The 22858-nt window shown below is 41.4% G+C and overlaps 1 protein-coding gene across 9 annotated transcripts in view; it reads right to left on the reverse strand.

Moving 5' to 3' along the window:
* IQCG (IQ motif containing G) overlaps positions 1 to 22858 on the reverse strand; it is a 45699-nt gene that overhangs the window by 17382 nt on the left and 5459 nt on the right. For 5 of the 9 annotated variants that reach the window (XM_059687576.1, XM_059687572.1, XM_059687570.1 and 2 more), the window contains one exon: positions 20891 to 22271. In XM_059687576.1, coding sequence (XP_059543559.1) covers positions 21060 to 22271 — 1212 coding nt within the window. In that variant the 3' untranslated portion in view covers positions 20891 to 21059. Of the gene's footprint in view, positions 1 to 4254; positions 4337 to 9583; positions 9713 to 15915; positions 16128 to 20890; positions 22272 to 22858 lie in introns of those variants that run through there. The other 4 variants (XM_059687579.1, XM_059687577.1, XM_059687578.1 and 1 more) reach the window with 1 other exon arrangement.

Here is a 22858-nt window from a genome sequence, read left to right on the forward strand (position 1 = left end):
AAGTACAGTGACATGGATGAAAATGGGGTTGCTGAATGGAGAACAAATGGGTGAGGGATTCTTAGTGCTGCAGTTGACTTAGCAGTGGTCGGCAAACTGCGGCTCGCGATCCACATGTAGCTCTTTGGCTCCTTGAGTGTGGCTCTTCCACAAAATACCAAGTGTGGGCACACACGTATAGTGTGATTGAAACTTCATGGCCCATGCACAGAAATCGGTATTTTGTGGAAGAGCCACACTCAAGGGGCCAAAGAGCCGTATGTAGCTCGCAAGCCGCAGTTTGCCGACCACTGGTAGGGTTACCCACAGTCTAGACCCGTGATGGCGAACCTATGACACGTGTGTCAGAGGTGACACGCGAACTCATTTTTTGGTTGATTTTTCTTTGTTAAATTGCATTTAAATATATAAAATAAATATCAAAAATATAAATCTTTTTTTTACTATGGTTGCAAATATCAAAAAATTTCTATATGTGACACGGCACCAGAGTTAAGTTAGGGTTTTCCAAAATGCTGACACGCCGAGCTCAAAGTTTTGCCATCACTGGTCTAGACCAGGGGGTGGGCAAACTTTTGACTCGAGGGCCACAATGGGTTCTTAAACTGGACCGGAGGGCCGGAACAAAAGCATGGATGGAGTGTTTGTGTGAACTAATACATGTTAACACTGCTGCTGGTGAAGGAGCGGAGGGTGAGAGCAAGACAACCCTCTGCTCTTTCGGCTCCGCAGGCCGGATAGAACAGCCAAACGGGCCGAATCCGGCCCGCGGGCCATAGTTTGCCCACGGCTGGACTAGACATTCACATGAACCCAATTCTAAGGGGAAAATGTCATGATTAGCCCCTGCTAAGGAGGAGGTACAGAATGCCTTCCATCCAGCATTAGATTACATGAAAGGCACTAGCAGAGTCAAAAGGCACGAGTTTGTACTCAAAATCACTGAGCAACACTGGGAAGGTCCTCTTACCATTGCAATAGGTTCCAGGGTTCCAGGACATTCCAGCTTCATGCCCTTTGACTCTTTGGGAAGCAATTTGTTCAGAAGACCTAAGGATATTATGTACGTTGGAATAAAGCAGTCGTGGGCAAACTACGGCCGCGGGCCGGATCCTGCCCGTTTTGAAATGAATAAAACTAAAAAAAAAAGACCGTACCCTTTTATGTAATGATGTTTACTTTGAATTTATATTAGTTCACACAAACACTCCATCCATGCTTTTGTTCCGGCCTCCGGTCCAATTTAAGAACCCATTGTGGCTCTCGAGTCAAAAAGTTTGCCCACCCCTGGAATAAAGTCTAGTGGCCTTGTTTAGACAATTCTTCCTAATATATTTTTAAATATTCTTCTAACTTCCATGCAGAGAATAGTGACAATTCCTGATATGAAGCATAAACTTGTCCAAATAGCTAGGTAATGATAAGCTGAAATTAGGCCATCCTTTAAATTCCCTAAACTTGTTAATAGTGTTCGTCATTCTAGTAGAACTAATTTCTAATTTCCTAAGTGGTAGCCCAAACATTACTTTGTAAGTCAATTGCTTAAAACTTGGATGCATTTTCTTATAGAGGTAAATTAGATATAAGGTTAGGTCCTAATAACCATAAAAACTCAGTAAATCCACTCTGTATCTATCCTATCTAATAAAAGAGAAACATGGTAATTGGCGTACGACCGCTACCCTTCCCATTGGCTAATCAGGGTGATATGCAAATTAACTGCCAGCCAAGATGGCGGCTGGCAGCCAGGCAGCTTAAACTGAACATGAGGCTTGCTTGCTTCAGTGACGGAGGACTCCAACGTTCCCCGCCTGCCTTGCCGGCCTCTGAGCTTGCAGTTTAAGAAACATTGTAACAAATATAGAAGCTAAACAAAACCCCAGAAACCAGCTTTCAGCGAGCCCGGATCTCAGAGCTGGAGTTGATACAGAGTTTCGATTATAGAACCTAAACAAACCAGATACCTGCTTTCAGCAGCAGAGGCCTCAGAGCTGGAGCCAAGCCTCAGAGCTAAAGCTGGCCCAGAATAAAAAGAAAAAAGAAAAAAAGGAGCAGTTGGGAGCTTCAGTCCCAGCCTGAAAACAGCCCTCAGCCCCTCACCCAGACTGGCCAGGCACCCCAGTGGGGACCCCCACCCTGAAGGGTGTGTGACCAGCTGCAAACAGCCATCATCCCCTCATCCAGGCTGGCCAGGCACCCCAGTGGGGACCCCCACCCTGATCCAGGACACCCTTCAGGGCAAACCAGCCGGCCCCCACCCATGCACCAGGCCTCTATTCTATATAGTAAAAGGATAATATGCCTCCCAGCACCGGGATCAGCGGAGCCGCGACGCCTCCCGGTACCGGGATCAGCATGACAGGGGGCAGCGCCCAAACCCCCTGATCACCCTGCGGCTCTGTGTGTGACAGGGGGTGGGGCCACAACCTCCGTATCGGCCCTGCTCTGTTCGTGACAGGGGAAGGCGCCCCAACCCCCTGACCGGCCCTGCTCTGTGCCTGATAGGGGGGAGCTCCCCAACCCCCTGATCACCCTGCAGCTCTGTGTGTGACAGGGTGTGGCGCCCCAACCCCCCCCCACCCCACGGGCCCTGCTCTATGTGTGATGGGGTAGAGCCATAACCTCCCCATCGGCCCTGCCCTGAGTGTGAGAGTGGCGGCGCCCCAACCCCCTGATCGGCCCTGCTCTGTGTGTGACAGGGGGCGGTGCCCCAACTCCCCTATCGGCCCTACTCTGTGAGTGACAGGGGGGAGCTCCTCAACCCCCTGATGGGCCCTGATTTGTGCATGACAGGGGGGAGCTCCCCAACCCCCTGATGGGCCCTGCTCTTGCGTGACAGGGGGGAGCTCCCCAACCCTTTGATTGACCCTGCTCTGTGTGTGACAGGTTACGGAGCCCCAACCCCCCTGATGGGCCCTGCTCTGTGCGTGACAGGGAGCAGCGCCCCAGCCCCCTGATTGGCCCTGCTCTGTGCATGACAGGGGGTGGCACCTCAACCTCCCCATCGACCCTGCCTTGAGTGTGACAGGGGGCGGTGCCCCAAACCCCCAATCGGCCCTACCCTGAGCGTGACTGAGGGTGGCATCGCAACCTCCCAATCTGCCCTGCTCTGTGCATGACAGGGGAAGGCGCCCCAACTTCCAATCGGCCCTGCTCTGAGCCCAACCAGGGGCTGCACCTAGGGATTGGGCCTGCCCTCTGCCACCGGGAGCAGGCCTAAGCCAGCAGGTCGTTATCTCCCGAGGGGTCCCAGACTGCGAGAGGGCACAGGCCAGGCTGAGGGACCTCCTCCTCCCCCCCCCCCGAGTGCACACATATTTGTGCACCGGGCCTCTAGTCTCTATATAAAAGCCTACGCGACCTTTATGACTGAATGACCAGAATGACCAGAATGACCGGTTGGCCAGTCTCTATGGCGTGCACTGACCACCAGGGGGCAGACGCTCAATGCAGGAGCTACCCCCTGGGAGTCAGTGTGCTCCCACAGCCAACCTTCCACAGCTGGCCAACCTCCCACAGCCCCTCCCACCTGGTCAGCTGGCCAACCTCCCACAGCCCCTCCCCCCAGCCGGCCAGCCCCAATCAGCCCCAATCAGGACTGGGCGAGATGCCCCAATTGGCCCAATCACCAGCCAGGCCGAGGGACCCCACCCATACATAAATTCATGCAGTGGGCCTCTAGTTTAAAATATAATATAAATGGCCCTCCCTGGCCCGATAGCTCAGTTGGTTGGAGTGTCATCCTGCTATGTCAAGGTTATGAGTTCAATCTCTGGTCAGGAAACATAAGAATCAGCCAACGAATGCATGAATAAGTGGGACAACTAATTGATGTTTCTCTTTCTCTCTCTAAATTCAATAAATAAATAAATTTTTAAAAATACACTACATATGTCATTATAAACCCTAACCATCATGTATAAGAAGGTTTGTAATGTGCTTGATGTCCTACCAAGGACTCTAGTCTCCCATCTGGTATGCGGGAATGAGACTGCCTGAGATAAGGTCTCGTATAGGGAAGGCGTAGGTGGGATGGTTGGGTGGAATGGGAGGGGTAAGGCTGACTGAGAGCTCCAGAGGGTTGGGGTCTCCCAGAGTTCTATTCTGGACATACTTGTACATCTCAGACCAACTCTCTAGTTACTCTCTTCAGGAGAAACAGCAACTTTTCATACAAAACTTGGCTTATGAAAAATGGCTTCTATACTGCAGTTTTAGCTCAGTAACTTTTGGTGTTGCCCAGGAAATTCTTACCTGTATTTCAACTTGCCGTTCTCTTTTGACATTATGAAGCTCTTTTTGAAGAGATTTTATTCTTTTTCTTCCTTTTTCCTCCCTAGAAGAAGTAAGAATGATTTGTGTTTAGAGCAGTGTTTCTCAAACTTCAATGTGCACAAGGATCACCTGGATGTTAAAAAACAGATTCCTGGGCTCTCCCCGAGATTTTGATTTCAGTAGGTCTGGGGCGAGGCCCTGGAATCTGCATTTCTAACAAGTTCCCAGCTGATGTTCATCATGCTGGTCCATGGAGCACACTTTCAGTGACACGTTTTTTTAAAAAACATTTTTAAAAATGTTATTGATTTTAGAGACAGAGAGGAAGGAAGGAAGGAAGGGAGGGCAGAAGGGAGGAGGAGAGGAGGGTGAGAAACATCAATTTCACCCACCTGTGCTTTCATTGGTTGACTCTTGTATGTGCCCTGGCTGGAGATCAAACCCCCCAACTGTGGCGTATCAGGACAATGCTCTAATGAACTGAGCTACCCAGTCAGGGCTCAGTGATACTTTTTAAAAGACTGATTTATTTTACTAATTTGAAGGAGGATTTTTTTTGGCTTATCAGTGTTGTATCTAAAATTGCTGCTGCTGAATTACTTATTCTAAGTTCAAGCTCTTAGTTAAGGTGATAACCACCACATCTCTATCATACAGGCACATTCTCACCATGCAAATATCTTGTTCCCCAAGCACCTTTTACCTAATGTTTTCAGTACCACTGCTAACATTTTACTGAATCATTATTCAGTATAAAAAGTTGCAAAAGTGGTGAATTTGTAATTTTATCATTCCTTCTCCATTTATGAACTGGCATTCTTCTGTTTAAAAATAAAAGCTTCCCTTTTTCTTCCCACCCACCCCCCAAAATAAAATAAAATAGCTACTGCTGAGAAAACTAAGAGGAGAAGGTACAGGAAGAGGATAAAAAGGACCTTTTCTACTCTGAGCACTTCACAGATTCTTACCTTGCAATAACCTTATGAGTAGTCGCTATCATTATCCCTATTTGACAAATGAGGCTAATAGAGAGCTGAGGTAACGCTGTGGTGGACATGAGAATGTGCCTCGCAGACCTCCAACTACAGGGAGTGTAAGCAAACATAGTTCAAGGCTCTGAAATCCTTCACTCGGTGTGTTCTGAGGCCTCACATCCCACCGCCTGCTCCAGCCAATTTTTGAATGTGGCAGGGATAAAGCGCAGGCCCTTCCTGAGAGACCAGGGCTTTTCTGATGGCTGACTTTGGCTCAAGGGCTCCCTGATGACCTTGCCCAACATTCTTTCACTGCAGGCGGTCTCTTCCAGCCAACCTCCCCTCTCCTTCACTTGGCATCAGTCCAGCATTGGGTCTGAAGGCTCCCTTCCATTTTCTTTAACTCAAGTGACTAATCTCACCTTGGCATCCATCTCTCAGAAGACACAGACCTAACACTCTTACGAACAGTAAATGGCATAGCAGGATTCAAACTCAGTACTTAAGTTTAAAACAAGCAAACAAAATAATAAAACAACATAAAGATAAACAAAACTAAACAACTGTCTTAGCTTGCTCGGGCTGCTATAACAAAAATATCAGAGGAGCCTGGTTAGTTCAAGGAAAGAGTCTTTGTTAATACCATACAATTCATCCTTTTAAACAGTACAATTTAGTGGTTTGGGGTTTATTCACAGTTGTGCAACCATCATCACTATCTAATTCCAGAACATTTTCATCATCCACCAAAAGAAACCCTGTACTCATTTGCACTCACTCTCTATCCCTCACCCCTCAGTCCTCTATTTATGAAACTTCTTTTGGGGGAGTGAGGGGGGTAGGGGGGGGTGGGGAAGATCAAGGCCTAATAGAGAAGGAGGCTCTGAGAAGCCTTCTGTGTAAGGATGCCATCCCACCCCCTCTCATCCTTGCTGGACCTGCATAACCCAGTTTTAGCAAGAATCCTGCAAAGTCAGTTTAGATCAGCAGTTCTCAACCTGTGGGTCGAAACCCCTTTAGGGGTCAAAGGACCCTTTCACAGGGGTCGCCTAAGACCATCAGAAAACACATATATAATTATATATTGTTTTTGTGATTAATCACTACGCTTTAATTATGTTCAATTTGTAACAATGAAATTGGGGGTCACCACAACATGAGGAACTGTATTAAAGGGTCGCGGCATTAGGAAGGTTGAGAACTCCTGGTTTAGATAGAATCCCCCACCCTTGTTGACATCTGATCACCCTGGATATTCGCTCAAATTCTTCATTCCCCACCCTTGAGTCTAAGCCCTTGGTCTATCTTCCGCAACAATCCTGTTAAGTTAATTTAGCAAGAATCCCCTACCCTTTATACCTCCTTTTAGGAATTTTCCATCTCACTGTTCTCATTGGTTATACATCCCCAGATGCCTTTGCTGCCTTCGGAGTTGAGCCCAATCTCTCTCCCCTATTGCTGTAGTTTTGACACCTATTGTAATGGTCTTGGATAAAGTCTTCCTTACCATTTTAACAAGTGTCAGAGTAACTTTTTAACAGTATATAAACTTCTCAATAAAGCTCTTTTTAAAAAACTAAATAGAAAATTGTCTAACTCATACCCATCATTAAATTGGATGTGACTTTAAAAGTACCAATCACGCAATATTTAAAGTACTAAACACCATTTGTCATTGATTTGCCCAAATCTAAATATGATTTTCCAATTTAAAGTAATCTAAATTGATGCCTATCTAACTAGAAGAAAAATGAAAAGAAATCATTATAATTAATCATATGTAAAATCAATCACTGGCAAACTGTCTACATTGAGTTTTAGGCTATTGTCTCCCTCCTATTCAATGATACATATATTTATTATTTTTCTTACTTGATTAGATTTTTCAAAATTACATTTTCATTATCCACCAAAAGTAACCCTGTACTCATTTGCACTCACTCTCCATCCCTCTCCCCTCAGCCCTCTATTTATGAAACTTCTTTTGGGGGAGTGAGGTGTAGGGGTGGGTGAGGGGAAGGAAGGTCATATACAATTAGTGCACATTGTAATATTTCAAAACAGAATAGAAATATATGAGGAAAAATAGACAATCTGCCATCTCCCTTCTCCCCTCCAATTCTACTCCTATGAGGTAACCAATATCAAACCTTTTGATGTATATATACTTCCACATCTTTCTCTGTGCTCTCAAATATGTGAATGAGCAGGTATTCTTTATAGAATGATGCTCTATACATAATACTGTAACTTTTTGGCACTTATATATGTATAAGAAACATTCCTTCAATCAATCATAACTCTAATTCATTCTTTTTAATAGCTCTATGTTTTTATTTTATAAAATTAACAATCATTCAAGCACTCCCCTATTGAAGAACATTTATGCTATGTCTAGGTATTTGCACTGTGCTGCAATAAATGTTTTGCATATATATCTAATTTTTTTTCCCTATAGGCTAGATTTCCAAAAGTAGGAATGCTAGGTCAAAGGGTATATGTATTTTGTTTAGCTTTTCTGTTAACACATTTATTTTCTCCCTTAATAAAGAGAAAATTGAGAAAATACTTAAAAATTAAAAGGTTTTTGGGCCCTGGTTGGGTAGCTCAGTTGGTTAGAGTGTCATCCTGATATGCTAAAGTTGTGGCTCCCATTCCTGGTCAGGGCACATACAAGAGTCAACCAGTGAACACATTAATTAGTAAATGGAACAATGAATCAATCTTTCTATCTCTCTTTCTCTCTCCCCTTCCTCTCTCTCTCTAAAAAAATCAATAAAAATAAATATTTGGGGGAAAAAAAGATGCTTTGTAAAAACACCCCAGTGTTAACACATTGGCATATATTTCCTTCCAGTTCTCATTTTCTATACATGTTTTTGTTAATTTTATTATACAGATGTGATAATCCTAAATTATGTCTAGCCTTTCTTTTTCTACTTAAAACTGTAACAAATATTATCTCCATGTTATGACTTTGTAAGCAATATTTTTAACAGCTTCATAATATCATCCATCAAAATATAGACTCTCTCTTTGATTCTGTAATTCCACATATACTGAGTCAACCAAATGGAAAAATAAAAGATTCAGACATTTGATGATGCATATTTACGTACAAAAATGTACATGACACATTATTTTCTATAGCAAACATTTGGAAACAAGCTCAATGTTCAAACTCAAGGAATGGTTAAATAAGTTATGGACCAGTACATATGTAATAGTGAATAGTATGAAATTAAAATCAGGTGTGTATCTTTTCATTTTCATAAATAAATTTTAAAAGTTTTTACCAATTTATTCTTCCACCAGCAATGTATACAACTGCTCATTTTCATGCTTCCTTGCCAACTACAACTGTTAAAATAGTAGCTATTATAATAGTAGCTATTATAAACTTATAGTGGGCATTTACTGACTATGTGCCTGGAACTATCCAAAGTGTTGTATATGTATAAATTAATCTAATCTTCATAATAACGCCATACTGAATTTATCACCAATACTAAGGCACAAAGGAAGAGTAACAAATTCAAGGAAAAACAATTCCACCTATGCAGACAAGATCAACACTTTCTCATTCTGAGTACTCAGGGTTCATACAAAGAGACTTTTATATTGGTCCCAAAACATTTCGGTTGTGTTGAATGTCTTAAAGCAATGAAAATCTTTGGAATTAGTTGAAAGGCGCTGGAAAAGTAAACTTCCCTCAACATGCTTTTTATTGTCACTTGTTACTGTTCAGGAATTTTCAGTGAACTCAGTCTTAAGAAAGACTACTATAGCCCTGGCTGGTTTGGCTCAGTGGATAGAGCATCAGCCTGTGGACTGAAAGGTCCCAGGTTCGATTCCAGTCAAGGGTACGTGCCTGGGTTGTGGCTTGATCCCCGGTTGGGGGCGTGCAGGAGGCAGCCAATCAATGATTTTCTCTCATCATTGATGTCTCTCTCTCTCTCTCTCTCTCTCTCTCCCTCCCTCTCTTAAATCAATAAATATATGTATTTAAAAAAAGAATACCTTTTCACATGCAACTTCTTTCCAATTTGCTGTGCGTGAGTCACTAAGATGAATAAAATGTATTTTTTTTTAAAAAAAAAAAGACTACTATATGTTAGGAAGAATATTCTTGGTATATTGTACATACAGATAACAGGAGCCCAGAAACTTGAATTATTGTCAGAGCAGAATTAAGAATAAAACCCAAATTTCTGACTTATAGCTATCCTCCCTGAGAAGCACAAATTTTACTTCTTTTAGAAATCAAGGACTTGTGGTAAGCTTTATAGCACTTTAAAATGCAACAAAGAAAACAAAATTAGTTTTACTCTGACCTGTCAATGATATCATAGAAATGCGTTTTGCTTTCCCTCTCTTCATTCAAACATGTCAGGAGATTGTTGAAAGTGCCTGAATTTTGCAACTCCTGCATGGTATCTGCAATCACATCACTAAGAAATTGCCTGTAAGGAGAAAAAAATATAAGTTAATAAGATTCATATTTCAATACATTCACAAAGGGCTACAGAAGTCACACAAGTTAAGACCCAGAAGGAGATCTCATCTCCTCCCCCTATCCTCCCCCTCTTCTTCCCCTCTCCTCCCCCTCTCCTCCCAGTGGGGGTGGGGGTGGGGGGAAAGACCCAGAAGGAACATCATATCTAAGTTGGAATTATTTCTGAAATGCCAATGTAGTTTAGTATTAGAAAATCTACTAAAGAATTCATCACATTAATAAAGGCAAAAGGAGGAAAAACCATATAATCATTGCAATAAGTGCAGAAAAGGCATTTGGCAAAATTCAACATACACTTATTTATAAACAAACAACAAAAACTCTTAGAATACTAGAAATAAAACAGAACTTTTTTAACCTGAAAAAGTTTACATACCAAGGACTGAGAAACATTGAATGTACAGTATGAAAATATATGTACATTTAAAAACATGTAAAAGTATACATATTATTTTTTTGTTTTTTATTGATTGATTTGAGAAAGAAACATCCATAATTTCAGAAAAATAAATAAATAAAGAACCCACATTCTAGGAGTGATGGGTTGGAAATGTGGGAAATAAAAAAGAAAAGAAACATCCATCTTCTGCCCCACTCATCCATGCATTCATTGGTTGCCTCTTTTATTTTTTTTAATATATATTTTTATTGATTTCAGAGAGGAAGGGGGAGGGAGAGAGAGATAGAAACATCAATAATGAGAGAGAATCATTGATCGGATGCTTCCTGCACACCCCACACTGGGGATCGAGCCCGCAACCTGGATATGTGCCCTGACTGGGAATCGAATCATGATCTCCTGGTTCATAGGTTGATGCTCAACTACTGAGCCACGCTGGCTCTGCCTCTGGTTGCCTCTTGCATGTGCCCGGCCAACCAGGATTGAATCCACATATTGGGATGACACTCTAACCAACTGAGCTACCCAGCCAGGGCTATATGTATTGCTTAATAATACACTTACATACCTAACAAAAGAGTCACACCCAGCCAGCGTGGCTCAGTGGCTGAGAATCAACCTATGAACCAGGAGGTCACGGTTCAATTCCCGGTCAGGGCACATGCCCGGGTTGCGGGCTCAATCCCCAATTGAAGGTGTGCAGGAGGCAGCCAATCAATGATTCTCTCAACATTGATGTTTCTATCACTCTCTCCCTCTCCCTTCCTCTCTGAAATTAATAAAAATATTTTTTAAAGTGTGACAATTTGCAAAAGAATAATTCAGAAGACAGTTTATCTGTGGAGGAAGCATGACAGTGCTGTGATCAAAGGCTTCAATTATATCTGAAATTATCTTATTAAAAATAGAAAGCCCAGGAGAACCAAGATGGCGGCGTAAGGTACAGACCTGTGCGTGCTGCCTCCCACAACAACATTGAATCTACCAACTGTAAGACAAACAGCTATCATTTAGAACCATGGGCAAGCTGGCCCAGTGGAAGCTCTACAACTGGAAGGAAAGAAAGAAGAGCATCGAGACTGAGTAGGATGTGCAGAGGCGCCAAGAACAAAGGTACGGAGTCGCACACCAGGCGAGCTGCAACTGGATGCACAGTTTTCTTCAGTCGGAAGGGGTTACATACTCTCGAATCCACTGAGCTTGTTTGGGGTGGGATTCTGAGGTCCCAGACCCCTATGGGGAGAGGCGGGGCGGCCTTGCAGTGGGTTGGAGAGTGAGGGTGGCTTTCTCACGGAGCTGCTCGCCGGCACTCGGGGACATGGAGACGCAGAGTTGCAGAGAGGCAAGGAGTTCCGGAGACGCCATTGCTCTTTGCTCCGTCCTGGTGATTCCCGGAGACCCCCCGCCCTACTCATTTTACATCCCTGCCCAAGCTGTGCCAGTGGCTCAAAAGGAACCACCTGCACTTTTGCAGCCTAACCCAACAAACTGTATATTTCAACTCCTCGCATACATAAGGGACACACTCAAGAAGCAGAATCAGGTTCGGAGGAACCTGACACTCAACAGCAGACCAGAGGAGCGCAAGAATCAAGCCAAAGATTGGAAATGCGAAGAAGCAAAAAACACCCAACCAGAAAAGCAAAACGAAAAAAGAATCCAAAAATACGAAGATAGTGTAAGGAGCCTCTGGGACAGCTTCAAGCGTACCAACATCAGAATTATGGGGGTGACAGAAGAAGAGAGCGAGCAAGATATTGAAAACCTATTTGAAGAAATAATGACAGAAAACTTCCCCCACCTGGTGAAAGAAATAGACTTACAGGTCCAGGAAGCGCAGAGAACCCCAAACAAAAGGAATCCAAAGAGGACCACACCAAGACACATCATAATTAAAATGCCAAGAGCAAAAGACAAAGAGAGAATCTTAAAAGCAGCAAGAGAAAGAAACTCAGTTACCTACAAGGGAATACCCATACGACTGTCAGCGGATTTCTCAACAGAAACTTTGCAGGCCAGAAGGGAGTGGCAAGAAATATTCAAAGTGATGAATACCAAGAACCTACAACCAAGATTACTTTATCCAGCAAAGCTATCATTCAGAATTGAAGGTCAGATAAAGAGCTTCACAGATAAGGAAAAGCTAAAGGAGTTCATCACCACCAAACCAGTATTATATGAAATGCTGAAAGGTATCCTTTAAGAAGAGGAAGAAGAAGAAAAAGGTAAAGATAAAAATTATGAACAACAAATATGCATCTATCAACAAGTGAATCTAAGAATCAAGTGAATAAATAATCTGATGTACAGAATGAACTGGTGATTATAATAGAATCAGGGACATAGAAAGGGAATGGACTGACTATTCTTGGGGGGGAAAGGGGTGTGGGAGATGTGGGAAGAGATTGGACAAAAATCGTGCACCTATGGATGAGGACAGTGGGTGGGGAATGAGGGCGGAGGGTAGGGTAGGAACTGGGAGGAGGGGAGTTATGGGGGGGAAAAAGAGGAACAAATGTAATAATCTGAACAATAAAGATTTAATTAAAAAAAAATAGATACAGAGGTAGAGCAGCATTGAACAGACTGTCAAACTACAGTGGGAAACCTGGGGAGAGTGGGGGGGGGGGGGCGGTAAGAGATCAACCGAAGGACTTGTATGCATGCATATAAGAATAACCTATGGAGCCCTAACTGGTTTGGCTCAGTGGATAGAGCGTCGGCCTGTGGACTCAAGGGTCCCAGGTTCGATTCCGGTCAAGGGCATGTACCTTGGTTGCGGGCACATCCCCACTAGGGGGTGTGCAGGAGTTAGCTGATCGATGTTTCTCTCTCATTGATGTTTCTAACTCTCTATCCCTCTCCCTTTCTCTCTGTAAAAAATCAATAAAATATATTAAAATAATAATAAATAAATAATCCAATCAAAAAATGGGCAAAGGACCTAAATAGACACCTTTCAAAAGAGGACATTCAGAAAGCCAAGAGACATATGAAAACATGCTCAAAGTCACTAATCATCCGAGAGATGCAAATCAAAACAGCAATGAGGTACCATCTCACACCAGTCAGACTGGCTATCATCAACAAATCAACAAATGACAAGTGCTGGAGAGGATGTGGAGAAAAAGGAACACTTGTGCACTGCTGGTGGGAATGCAGACTGGTGCAGCCACTATGGAAGACAGTATGGAGTTTCCTTAAAAAACTGAAAATGGAACTCCCATTTGACCCTGTGATCCCACTTCTAGGAATATATCCCAAGAAACCAGAGACACCAATCAGAAAGGATATATGCACCCCTATGTTCATAGCAGCACAATTCACCATAGCTAAGATCTGGAAACAGCCTAAGTGCCCATCAGTAGATGAATGGATTAGAAAACTGTGGTACATCTACACGATGGAATACTATGCTGCTCTAAAAAGGAAGGAACTCTTACCATTTGCAACATCATGGATGGAACTGGAAAGCATTATGCTAAGTGAAATAAGCCAGTCAATAAAGGAAAAATACCACATGATCTCACTCATTCATGGACAATAGAGACCATTATAAACTTTTGAACAATAATAGATACAGAGGCAGAGCTGTCTCAAACAGATTGTCAAACTGCAGCGGGAAGGCCGGGGAGGGTTGGGGGGCAGGAGGTAGGGGGGTAAGAGATCAACTAAAGGACTTGTATGCATGCATATAAGCATAACCAATGGACATAAGACACTGGGGGATAGGGGAGGCTAGGGGACTGTCTAGGGCGGGGGGATAAAATGGATACATATGTAATACCCTTTGTAATACTTTAAGCAATAAATAAATAAATAAATAAATAAATAAATAAATAAATAAATAAATGAAACAGGGTATAACATTAAAAAAAAGGAGAGGGATAACATTATGGTAAGGATTTTTGGTAAGTGGGAGCTTGTAGTAATTGCCTCGGGCCACTAGCCAAATCCAGCCTGTAGTCTGTTTTTGAAAATAAATTTTATTGGAGTACAGCATTGCTCATTTGTTGACATATTGTCTATGGCTACTTTCACGCTACAACAGTGGAGCTGAGTAGTTGTGATAGAAAATTTATGGCCTGCAAAGGCAGAAATATTTACTGTTTGTCTCTTTACTGAAAATGTTTGCGGACCCCTGCATTACACCCTCACCAGTAGAGTAATGTCTCTTGTTAAAATCAGTCTGGCTCCGATTTGCAGACATGACAGAAAGGTGTTTACTATCAATGCCCTTTTCATTCTCAGGATGAGGCACATGGCTTTTCAGATTCTTGACTTCAATATACTTAATTATTACGAAAAGAAGTTATTGAATCTTTTTATGTGAATTATTATTAATACATTACTATGTAAGTGCAATTCTTGCTGACTCTATATCAGAACATTAAATAGCAGTTTAAAATTTTTCTACTTAAGAAAATATAAAGAGCATGGACTAGGAGTCAGGAACCTGGATTATATGGTTCTAGCTTTATCTCAAATTAGCTATGTTTAACCTTTCTGAGCCTAGGTTTACTCATCTCTAAAATGTGAGGGTTTTATTAGGGTCTTTCTTTTTTGTAAATTTAAAATGATTTAGCTTTTTCAAACTTATAAACTATTTCAAAAGTGAAGAAAAATGCAAAGAATAAAATAATGAACTTATCTATATAAACATCAAATTAGCATTTTACCATGATTGCTTTATTTTTTTTAAATATTAAGTATTTAAATTGCTTTAACAGCTGAATACATAAGTGATCATTTCATTTTTTAAATATTTTTTTTATTAATTTCAGAGAGAAAGGGAGAGGGAGAGAGCGATAGAAACATCAATGATGAAAGAGAATCATTGATTGGCTGCCTCCTGCATGCCCCCCACTGGGGATCAAGCCCGCAATCCGGGCATGTGCCCTTGACTGGAATTGAACCCGGGACCCTTGAGTCTGCAGGTCAATGCTCTATCCACTGAGCCAAACCAGCTAGGGCCATGATTGCTTTAGAGCTTTCTATTTTTTTAAATTTAATTTTGTTTTATTTCTTAAAGTAGTACAAAGAGTATTACATATGTCTCCTTTTCCCCCCCCTTGACATTCCCCTAGCCTCCCCTACCCCCCAGTGTCTTGTGTCCATTGGTTATTCTTTTTTTAAAAAAATATATTTTATTGACTTCTTACAGAGAGAAAGGGAGAGGGATAGAGAGTTAGAAACATCGATCAGCTGCCTCCTGCACACCCCCTAGTGGGTATGTGCCCGCAACAAAGGTGCATGCCCTTGACCGGAATCGAACCTGGGACCCTTCAGTCTGCAGGCTGGCACTCTGTCTACTTAGCCAACCCGGTTAAGGCTGTTATACCCTCTTTTAAACATAACAGGCTTTTTTGTCAGCAAGTCGGTTGACAACAAAAACTGAAAAATGAGACAATGGAAATTGAGACTGTCTTTAAAAAACCATCAGGATTAAAACATTAGCTTGAAATTTGGCTACTTTGATGATGTCTGTCTCTTATTAATGGATAAAGCATCGCAATAGCTATCAATTTATGCCGGGCCCTTGACTGAAGCCTCATTTCTAATCCTCACACTAATGTTGCAAAGTTATTCTCATTTTTAAAAATTGCAAACAAAGACTCAATACTATTATCAGCACTCACTTTGGATACCAGAACCATCCAGAAGGGAAGAGGGCAGCCAGCCACCCTAGCACTCATTCTTTATCCACCCAGAAATACACTTTCACTTCCAAAAAAGCTCTCCTTCCTTACCTATCATTCTGAATTTTTTTCAGTGTTTCTGTAGAAATTACGGACTGCCTTGCAGGTGTTTGGAGGACGAGATCTTGCACTTTGTTATATTCGTTGGCCAATTGTCCTCCTTGTCTGATTTCTGGCAAATTGGGTTCTTCTTTCAACATTTTTGGGACCGCTGGAGGGTTTTCTGGGCTTTTTTCTTCTAAATTCATTTCATTATTTTTCTTCTAAAAACAATGAATGATGTTTTATGTAACACAGATTTTCAAAGAGTGAAGAAACAGAGCTATACGAGGGCCTCCGCCTACAGTTTTGACCTCACTTTTGTCTGGGAGAGAAAGGGGAATGTAAGGCCGAGGAGGCCGTTTTCCTGATAGCCCTAGTCTGCCTCTTCCTTTATGTGTAGGCGTCTGGAAAAGGAAGCAATTGTGTCAAACTGATTTACTCATTAATAGGAATAGGAATTTTTAGAAGAGAACTTTAAGGAACTAGCTAGGTATTCTATCTAGTCCAGTCACTAATACATAGCATACATTATGTACAAGATAGGGCATTAGACTATAAGGAAAAGGAGAAACAGTATTTCCTGCAAAGGATCTCTTTCCAACCTTAGGTCCATTACTTCGTTTCTGAGAGAGCCCGGTATGTTAGTATAGTTTCATCATTCCATTCCATGTTTCAAACAAATGAAAAAAATAATCTACTTGGAGATGTCGTTATCTATAAAAATGACTTTAAAAATGGGATAATGCTAACTAACCTTTCAACTCCAGGTTGTTATAAGGCTAAACAATGTGAAGTCTTTGAAGGAAAAAAATTCACATATATACTAAGATTTTAAAATGTATATCCCATGCCATATAGGGTAATGGCATAGTAACATTTATGAAATTGAACAACTATAGTACTATGAAGTAAAAACAAAACATTATTTTAGGAGACCCATCATTTAAAAAAAATATATTTTTATTGATTTCAGAGAGGTAGGGAGAGGGAGAGAAACATCCATGATGATAGAGAATCATTGATAAGCTGCCCCTGCATGCCCCACAGTGGGGACTGAGCCCACAACACAGGCATGTGCCCTGACCAGGAATCAAACCGTGACCTCTTGGTTCATAGGTCAATGCTCAATCACTGAGGCACCCCAGCCGAGCAAACCTTTATTTATACTTCTATAAAATCATAAGCAGAGCCATAGCTGGTTTGGCTCACTGGATAGAGCATTGGCCTGGGGACTGAAGGGTCCCAGGTTCGATTCGAGTCAAGGGCATGTACCTTGGTTGTGGGCACATCCTCAGTAGGGAGTGTGCAGGAGGCAGCTGATCGATGCTTCTCTCTCATCGATGTTTCTAACTCTCTATCCCTCTCCCTTCCTTTCTGTAAAAACAAAATCACTAAAATATATATTTTTTAAAAAATCATAAGCAGAACCTCTGTTAAGTTAGAAAATTTTGTAAGTGAAGATCATTAGTCAGAATAAAACAGCTCAAAAGTTGTGTTCTTTTATTTACTGAAGTGGTGACTGCTGCTGAAGGCTATTTATAAATTTGGGTTTTTCATTCTTTCTTGAATTTCTATGATGGCAAATTACCTTTTTTTTTTTTATGCCTGACAGTATCATTGTTACGTATAAGATTTCATCTTGTTAACTGAATATCTTTTTTATTCACCTGAGGATATTTTTTTCCATTTATTTTTTAAAAATATATTTTATTGATTTTTCTACGGAGAGGGAGAGGGATAGAGAGTTAGAAACATCAATGAGAGAGAAACATCAATCAGCTGCCTCCTGCACACCCACCACTGGGGATGTGCCCACAACCAAGGCACATGCCCTTGACCGGAATCGAACCTGGGACCCTTCAGTCCGCAGGCCGATGCTCTATCCACTGAGCCAAGCCGGTCAGGGCTCCATTTATTTTTTAAGAGTGGAAAGAAGGGAGGGGTTAGGGAAGAAAAGGAGAGAGAAAGAGAGATACATCCATTGGTTCTCTCCCACATTCACCCTGACCAGGGCTGGAAATTGAACCTGCAACCCAGGTATGTGCCCTTGATGGGGAATCGAACTCAAGACCCTTAGGTGCATGGGCTGCAGCTCTAACCACTGAGAACACTGGCCAGGGCTATTTCTTACTGAAGGAGACAGTAAGTAGGAAGGAAACACTACTCTCCTCTGTACTATTTTTAACTATCTTAATTCATGAACCAGAACATGCATTGAAAGGCTTAGTTCTTGGGTTTCTAATCTCTTTGCCATTCATAAATTGATAAGGAAATTAATTTGTTATAAAATATCTATTAATATCTATTAAGGTCATTTTTTAAAAAAATGTATCTTGATTTTTTACAGAGAGGAAGGGAGAGGGATAGAGAGTTAGAAACAATTGATGCGAGAGAAACATCGATCAGCTGCCTCCTGCACACCCCCTACTGGGTATGTGCCCGCAACCAAGGTGCATGCCCTTGACCGGAATCGAACCTGGGACCCTTGAGTCCGCAGTCCTACGCTCTATCCATTGAGCCAAGCCGGTTAGGGCTCTATTAAGGTCATTTTAAAATTACCCCAAAACTCATAGAATTTTAGCATTGGAAAGGACCACATAGATCATTTACAATTTGCAAATGAGAAAACTAAGGCCAAGAAAGTGAAATGAATTGCTCATAGCACACAAAAGTGCAAAGGTCTCCTGACTCCAAATTCAGTGTTCTATTAAAATTTTGTGTAAACTTTTTTAAAAAATATTTTTCTATTAACTTCAGAGAGGAAGGGAGAGACAGAAACATCAATGATGAGAATCATTGGTTGGCTGCCTCCTGCACGTCCCCTACTGAGGATGGATGGAGCCCGTAACCCAGGCATGTGCCCTTGACCTGAATCGAACGCGGGACCCTTCAGTCCACAGGCCAACGCACTATCCACTGAGCCAAACCAGGTAGAACTAAACTTTTAAACTTTATTTAATTTTATCTTTTAAGTCTTTATTGTTGAGACTATTACATATGTCCCCCTTCTCCCCACCACTGACCCTATCTAGCCGCCCTCCCCACCCCCACCCCAGGGCTTCACCACTCTATTGTCTGTGTCCATGGATTATGTTTATATGAAAAGTTTTAAACTTAAAAAAAGCTTTACAAACCCAGCTTATACATATAATAATTTTTAAATTATAAGGAGCAATTAAAGGGAATTTTATCTAGACACAATAAATATGGACTTCTTGTTCAGTTAGACATAGAAAGCAATTTACCTTCTCATTTATGTAGCAATTTTCTTCTTTTTGTATTTATTAATTTGAGAGAAAGAAAGAGAGAAACATTGATTTGTTGTTCCACTTATTGATGCATTCATTGGTTGCTCTTTGTATGTGCCCTGACCCAGGTTGAAACCCACAATCTTGGTGTGTTGGGATGTGCTAACCAACTGAGCTACCTGGCAAGGGCTTAAAGCAATTTTCATTTGTCAGAAATAAGAAAATATTGTGTACCAAAAAAATTACAAAGAATATATTCTATACAGATTATATAATGTTAATTTTGCTAAACTTAAATAAAGATGTATGTGGGTTATTTTTTGTTTGGAATCATTATCTTTGTCGCTCTTTGTAGACATTGGTCCACTTCCACATGGAAAGTAGGAAGCATCTATTTACACTTAATATTCTATAATGATATAAACCATAGTTACTGAAAAAAATTTTTTTAACTTTTTTTAATACTCAACCGAGGATATGCTTTCTCATTGATTTTGAAGGGAGAGGGAGAGGGAGATAGAGAGGAACATCAATTCAAGAAGAAACATTGACTGGTTGCCTCTTGCACACGCCCCAACAGGGATTTGAACCTGCAACCTGGGTATGTGCCCTGACCAGAAATCGAATCTGAAAACAACGGAGCCACACTGGCCAGCAAACTAAAAGATTTTTATATTCATGGCCCAAAATGTTCCCTCAATATGTTTTTGTGTGTATAATTACAAGCATTTATAACTCCACAAAGCTAGTTTCTTCTTAAATCACTGTAGTATTTTTATTTAAATTCTTTATTAGTTAAGGTATTACAAATGTGCCCTCCACTGTAGTATTTTTAATATCCACATTAGACCAAATGTGGATCATCAAACTTTCAGAATAAGTTAAAAAACAGCTATCCTCGCCAAAACCGGTTTGGCTCAGTGGATAGGGCGTTGGCCTGCGGACTGAAGGGTCCCGGGTTCAATTTCGGTCAGGGGCATGTACCTTGGTTGCGGGCACATCTCCAGTGGGAGATGTGCAGGAGGCAGCTGATCGATGTTTCTCTCTCATGGATGTTTCTAACTCTCTGTCTCTCTCCCTTCCTCTCTGTGGAAAATCAATAAAATATATTTAAAAAACAAACAAACAACAAAAAAAAACAGCTATCCTCTGTCAATCAGATGCAGCTCCAAATCTAAGTGACTGCACATGCACTTTCATAGTTCAGGGCTGCTCTAAAGTTTAAAATCTTTTCTCTTGCTTCAGAGATATTAACATCAAAATAAGCCACTGCTCATAGTATATAACAACCCAAATATAATTTTCACCTATCCTGTGCAAGGAAGTTGAGCATTTAAAAGTTTCTCTAATAAACCCTAGCCGGTTTTGCTCAGTGGACAGAGCGTCGGCCTGCGGACTGAAGGGCCCCAAGGTTCGATTCTGGCCAAAGGCACATGCCCGGGTTGCAGGCTCGATCCCCTGTAGGGGGCATGCAGGAGGCAGCCAATCAATGATTCTCTCTTATCATTGATGTTTCTCTCTCTCCCCCTCTCCCTTCCTCTCTGCAATCAATAAAGAAATATATTGGGGGGAAAAAAGTTTCTCTAATAAACTCAAGTGCTTTTTCTCAACATAAATTACACAAACTATTCTAAATGTTTTACATTTATTTCAGTGCATTATATTCAAGCACTAAATGGAATGCAATTATAATTAATAATATTTGAGCATATTATGAAATCTATCACACAAATCAATTCATGTCAATATACTTTACTATAAAACAACTTCACAGGCACACACAAAATAGAGAACAAACTTTGCTTTTTAAAACAAATTTAAAGTATACTATCTACTTTAAATTACACTATTTTCACAAAACAGCCAATTTCCAAACCACTTTTGTATCTCTGGCATAACGGAAGTTCAATCCACTCGAATCTTCTGGTTTGTCATCCTATAAATGATGCTATCATATCCAGGATCCATGTTCCAAATATTGTAAGAGGTGATAATCACAGCCAAGGCCAAGGAGATCATTACCCAAAGTACCATGTTGAAAACCACCGCATACTCAAAATTATACTTGTATGCAAGGTTATAGGGACTTGATGGGTTCTTCTCTTGTTTTGTCTCAAGGATAGTCCTTGTCTTCCTCACAAGTGATGTGTCGTATGATCTGACAGTCACTAGCTCTACCACTGCATTCCCATCATAAAGACTATACATGCCATCTGCAAACTTTTGCAAAGCATCAACAAGGACCTTAGAAGCATCTCTGAATTGCTCAGAATCTTCTCCGTAATGTTTCCCAATTTCATCCAAACCTGCCAGCTCCAGTGAATATAAATCAGGAGAATGATCCTTGGCTAGGTGCTTATGTCGAGACAGCAAACTTGAAATATCACACAGAACTTGCAGTTCAGAAAGAAAGAGCAGGTCAACTTCACTGTTACTACTCAGAGAATTGAGGGGAAGTGAATTAAGAACAGAGTTTTCTTGAAACAGGCGATTGCGGAGCTGTCCTAACGTTACTGAAAGATCTTCAAAAATTGAGTTGGCCTTCCCCACCATATACACTCTTTCCTCACTGGGAGCCAACTGCAAAACTACAGGACTTTCTTGAGAAAATAAGGAATGAATGGAATTTGCAACACTGTCAAGACTAAAAGGAACTGCATTCTCCAAAGGGTAGGAAATGACACTGCCTGGGGGTAGAGCGAGTTTGTCCACTCCCTTCACTATCACCATAACAGTAGCCTGAGGACGATGGAATAGGTTACCCACAGCAAGTCCAGGCCAAGAAAGTTCTTCTTCCACAGAGAAGCCCATGGCTAATGCAGCCACGTCTGGGATTCGCTCTCCTGGTATAGACCAATTTCCATTGCGGAAAACAACATACTCTGGTGATCTTAATACACTAAACTCGTTCCCCAAAACACCCGCCACCAAGGACAGAAGCATGACGAGCACGGCCATGGTTCCCCGCTGGCCACAGCAGTGCAGGGCAACACGCAGGGAAGGTGAGTGATCACCGCAGCGCCAGGGGGTGACACGTTCCAGCTGGTCCCGACTGCCGGGGACCGCCCCATCGTTGCCTCCACTGGGACAGCTGCCGCTTTCTCCACCAATCGCCAGCTACCAATAAATATGTATTTGCATTTAAAATTTTTATTGTATATGTACAACCTAAGTTATTAAAATTAACAAGAGTTTAATAACTTATAAATCTTTTGTACACTACCACGTTGAATTTTTTGGTAACTAAATACGTGCTTTGAGTAGTCCACAGCATCACTGAAAATGTAATGACTGACACAATAACGTGGCGGATATTCAGAAGGGCAGATTACAATATATTCTGAAATGACAACACAGTCATTTTAAAAGATTAAAGCAATGTTTAGAGGGTCCAGCAGTTGAATTTCCTCCACCTAGTGTTCAGTTAGCTTTTAGCAGCTGAGAAATATAAATGGGACAACTCAGTAATTTGTCTGATCTCAGTGCACATACTGTACTTATACCTATTTAACTACAGGCCTTTTGAATAATGCCAGCATACTGGAGAAAAGGATATTTTGGCTGGTAATGTACCTTGAGATATGGCTATTTCACTCCAACTGAGAGTCCATATTTCAGGTAATTATTATAGCCCTTATCTGAGATAAAGATGCTATTTCCCATGTTAAATTTCATGACATAGATACTGTAAATGGAGAAATAAA

The sequence above is a fragment of the Myotis daubentonii genome, chromosome 3 (assembly GCF_963259705.1).
Source record: "Myotis daubentonii chromosome 3, mMyoDau2.1, whole genome shotgun sequence".
NCBI lineage: Eukaryota > Metazoa > Chordata > Mammalia > Chiroptera > Vespertilionidae > Myotis > Myotis daubentonii.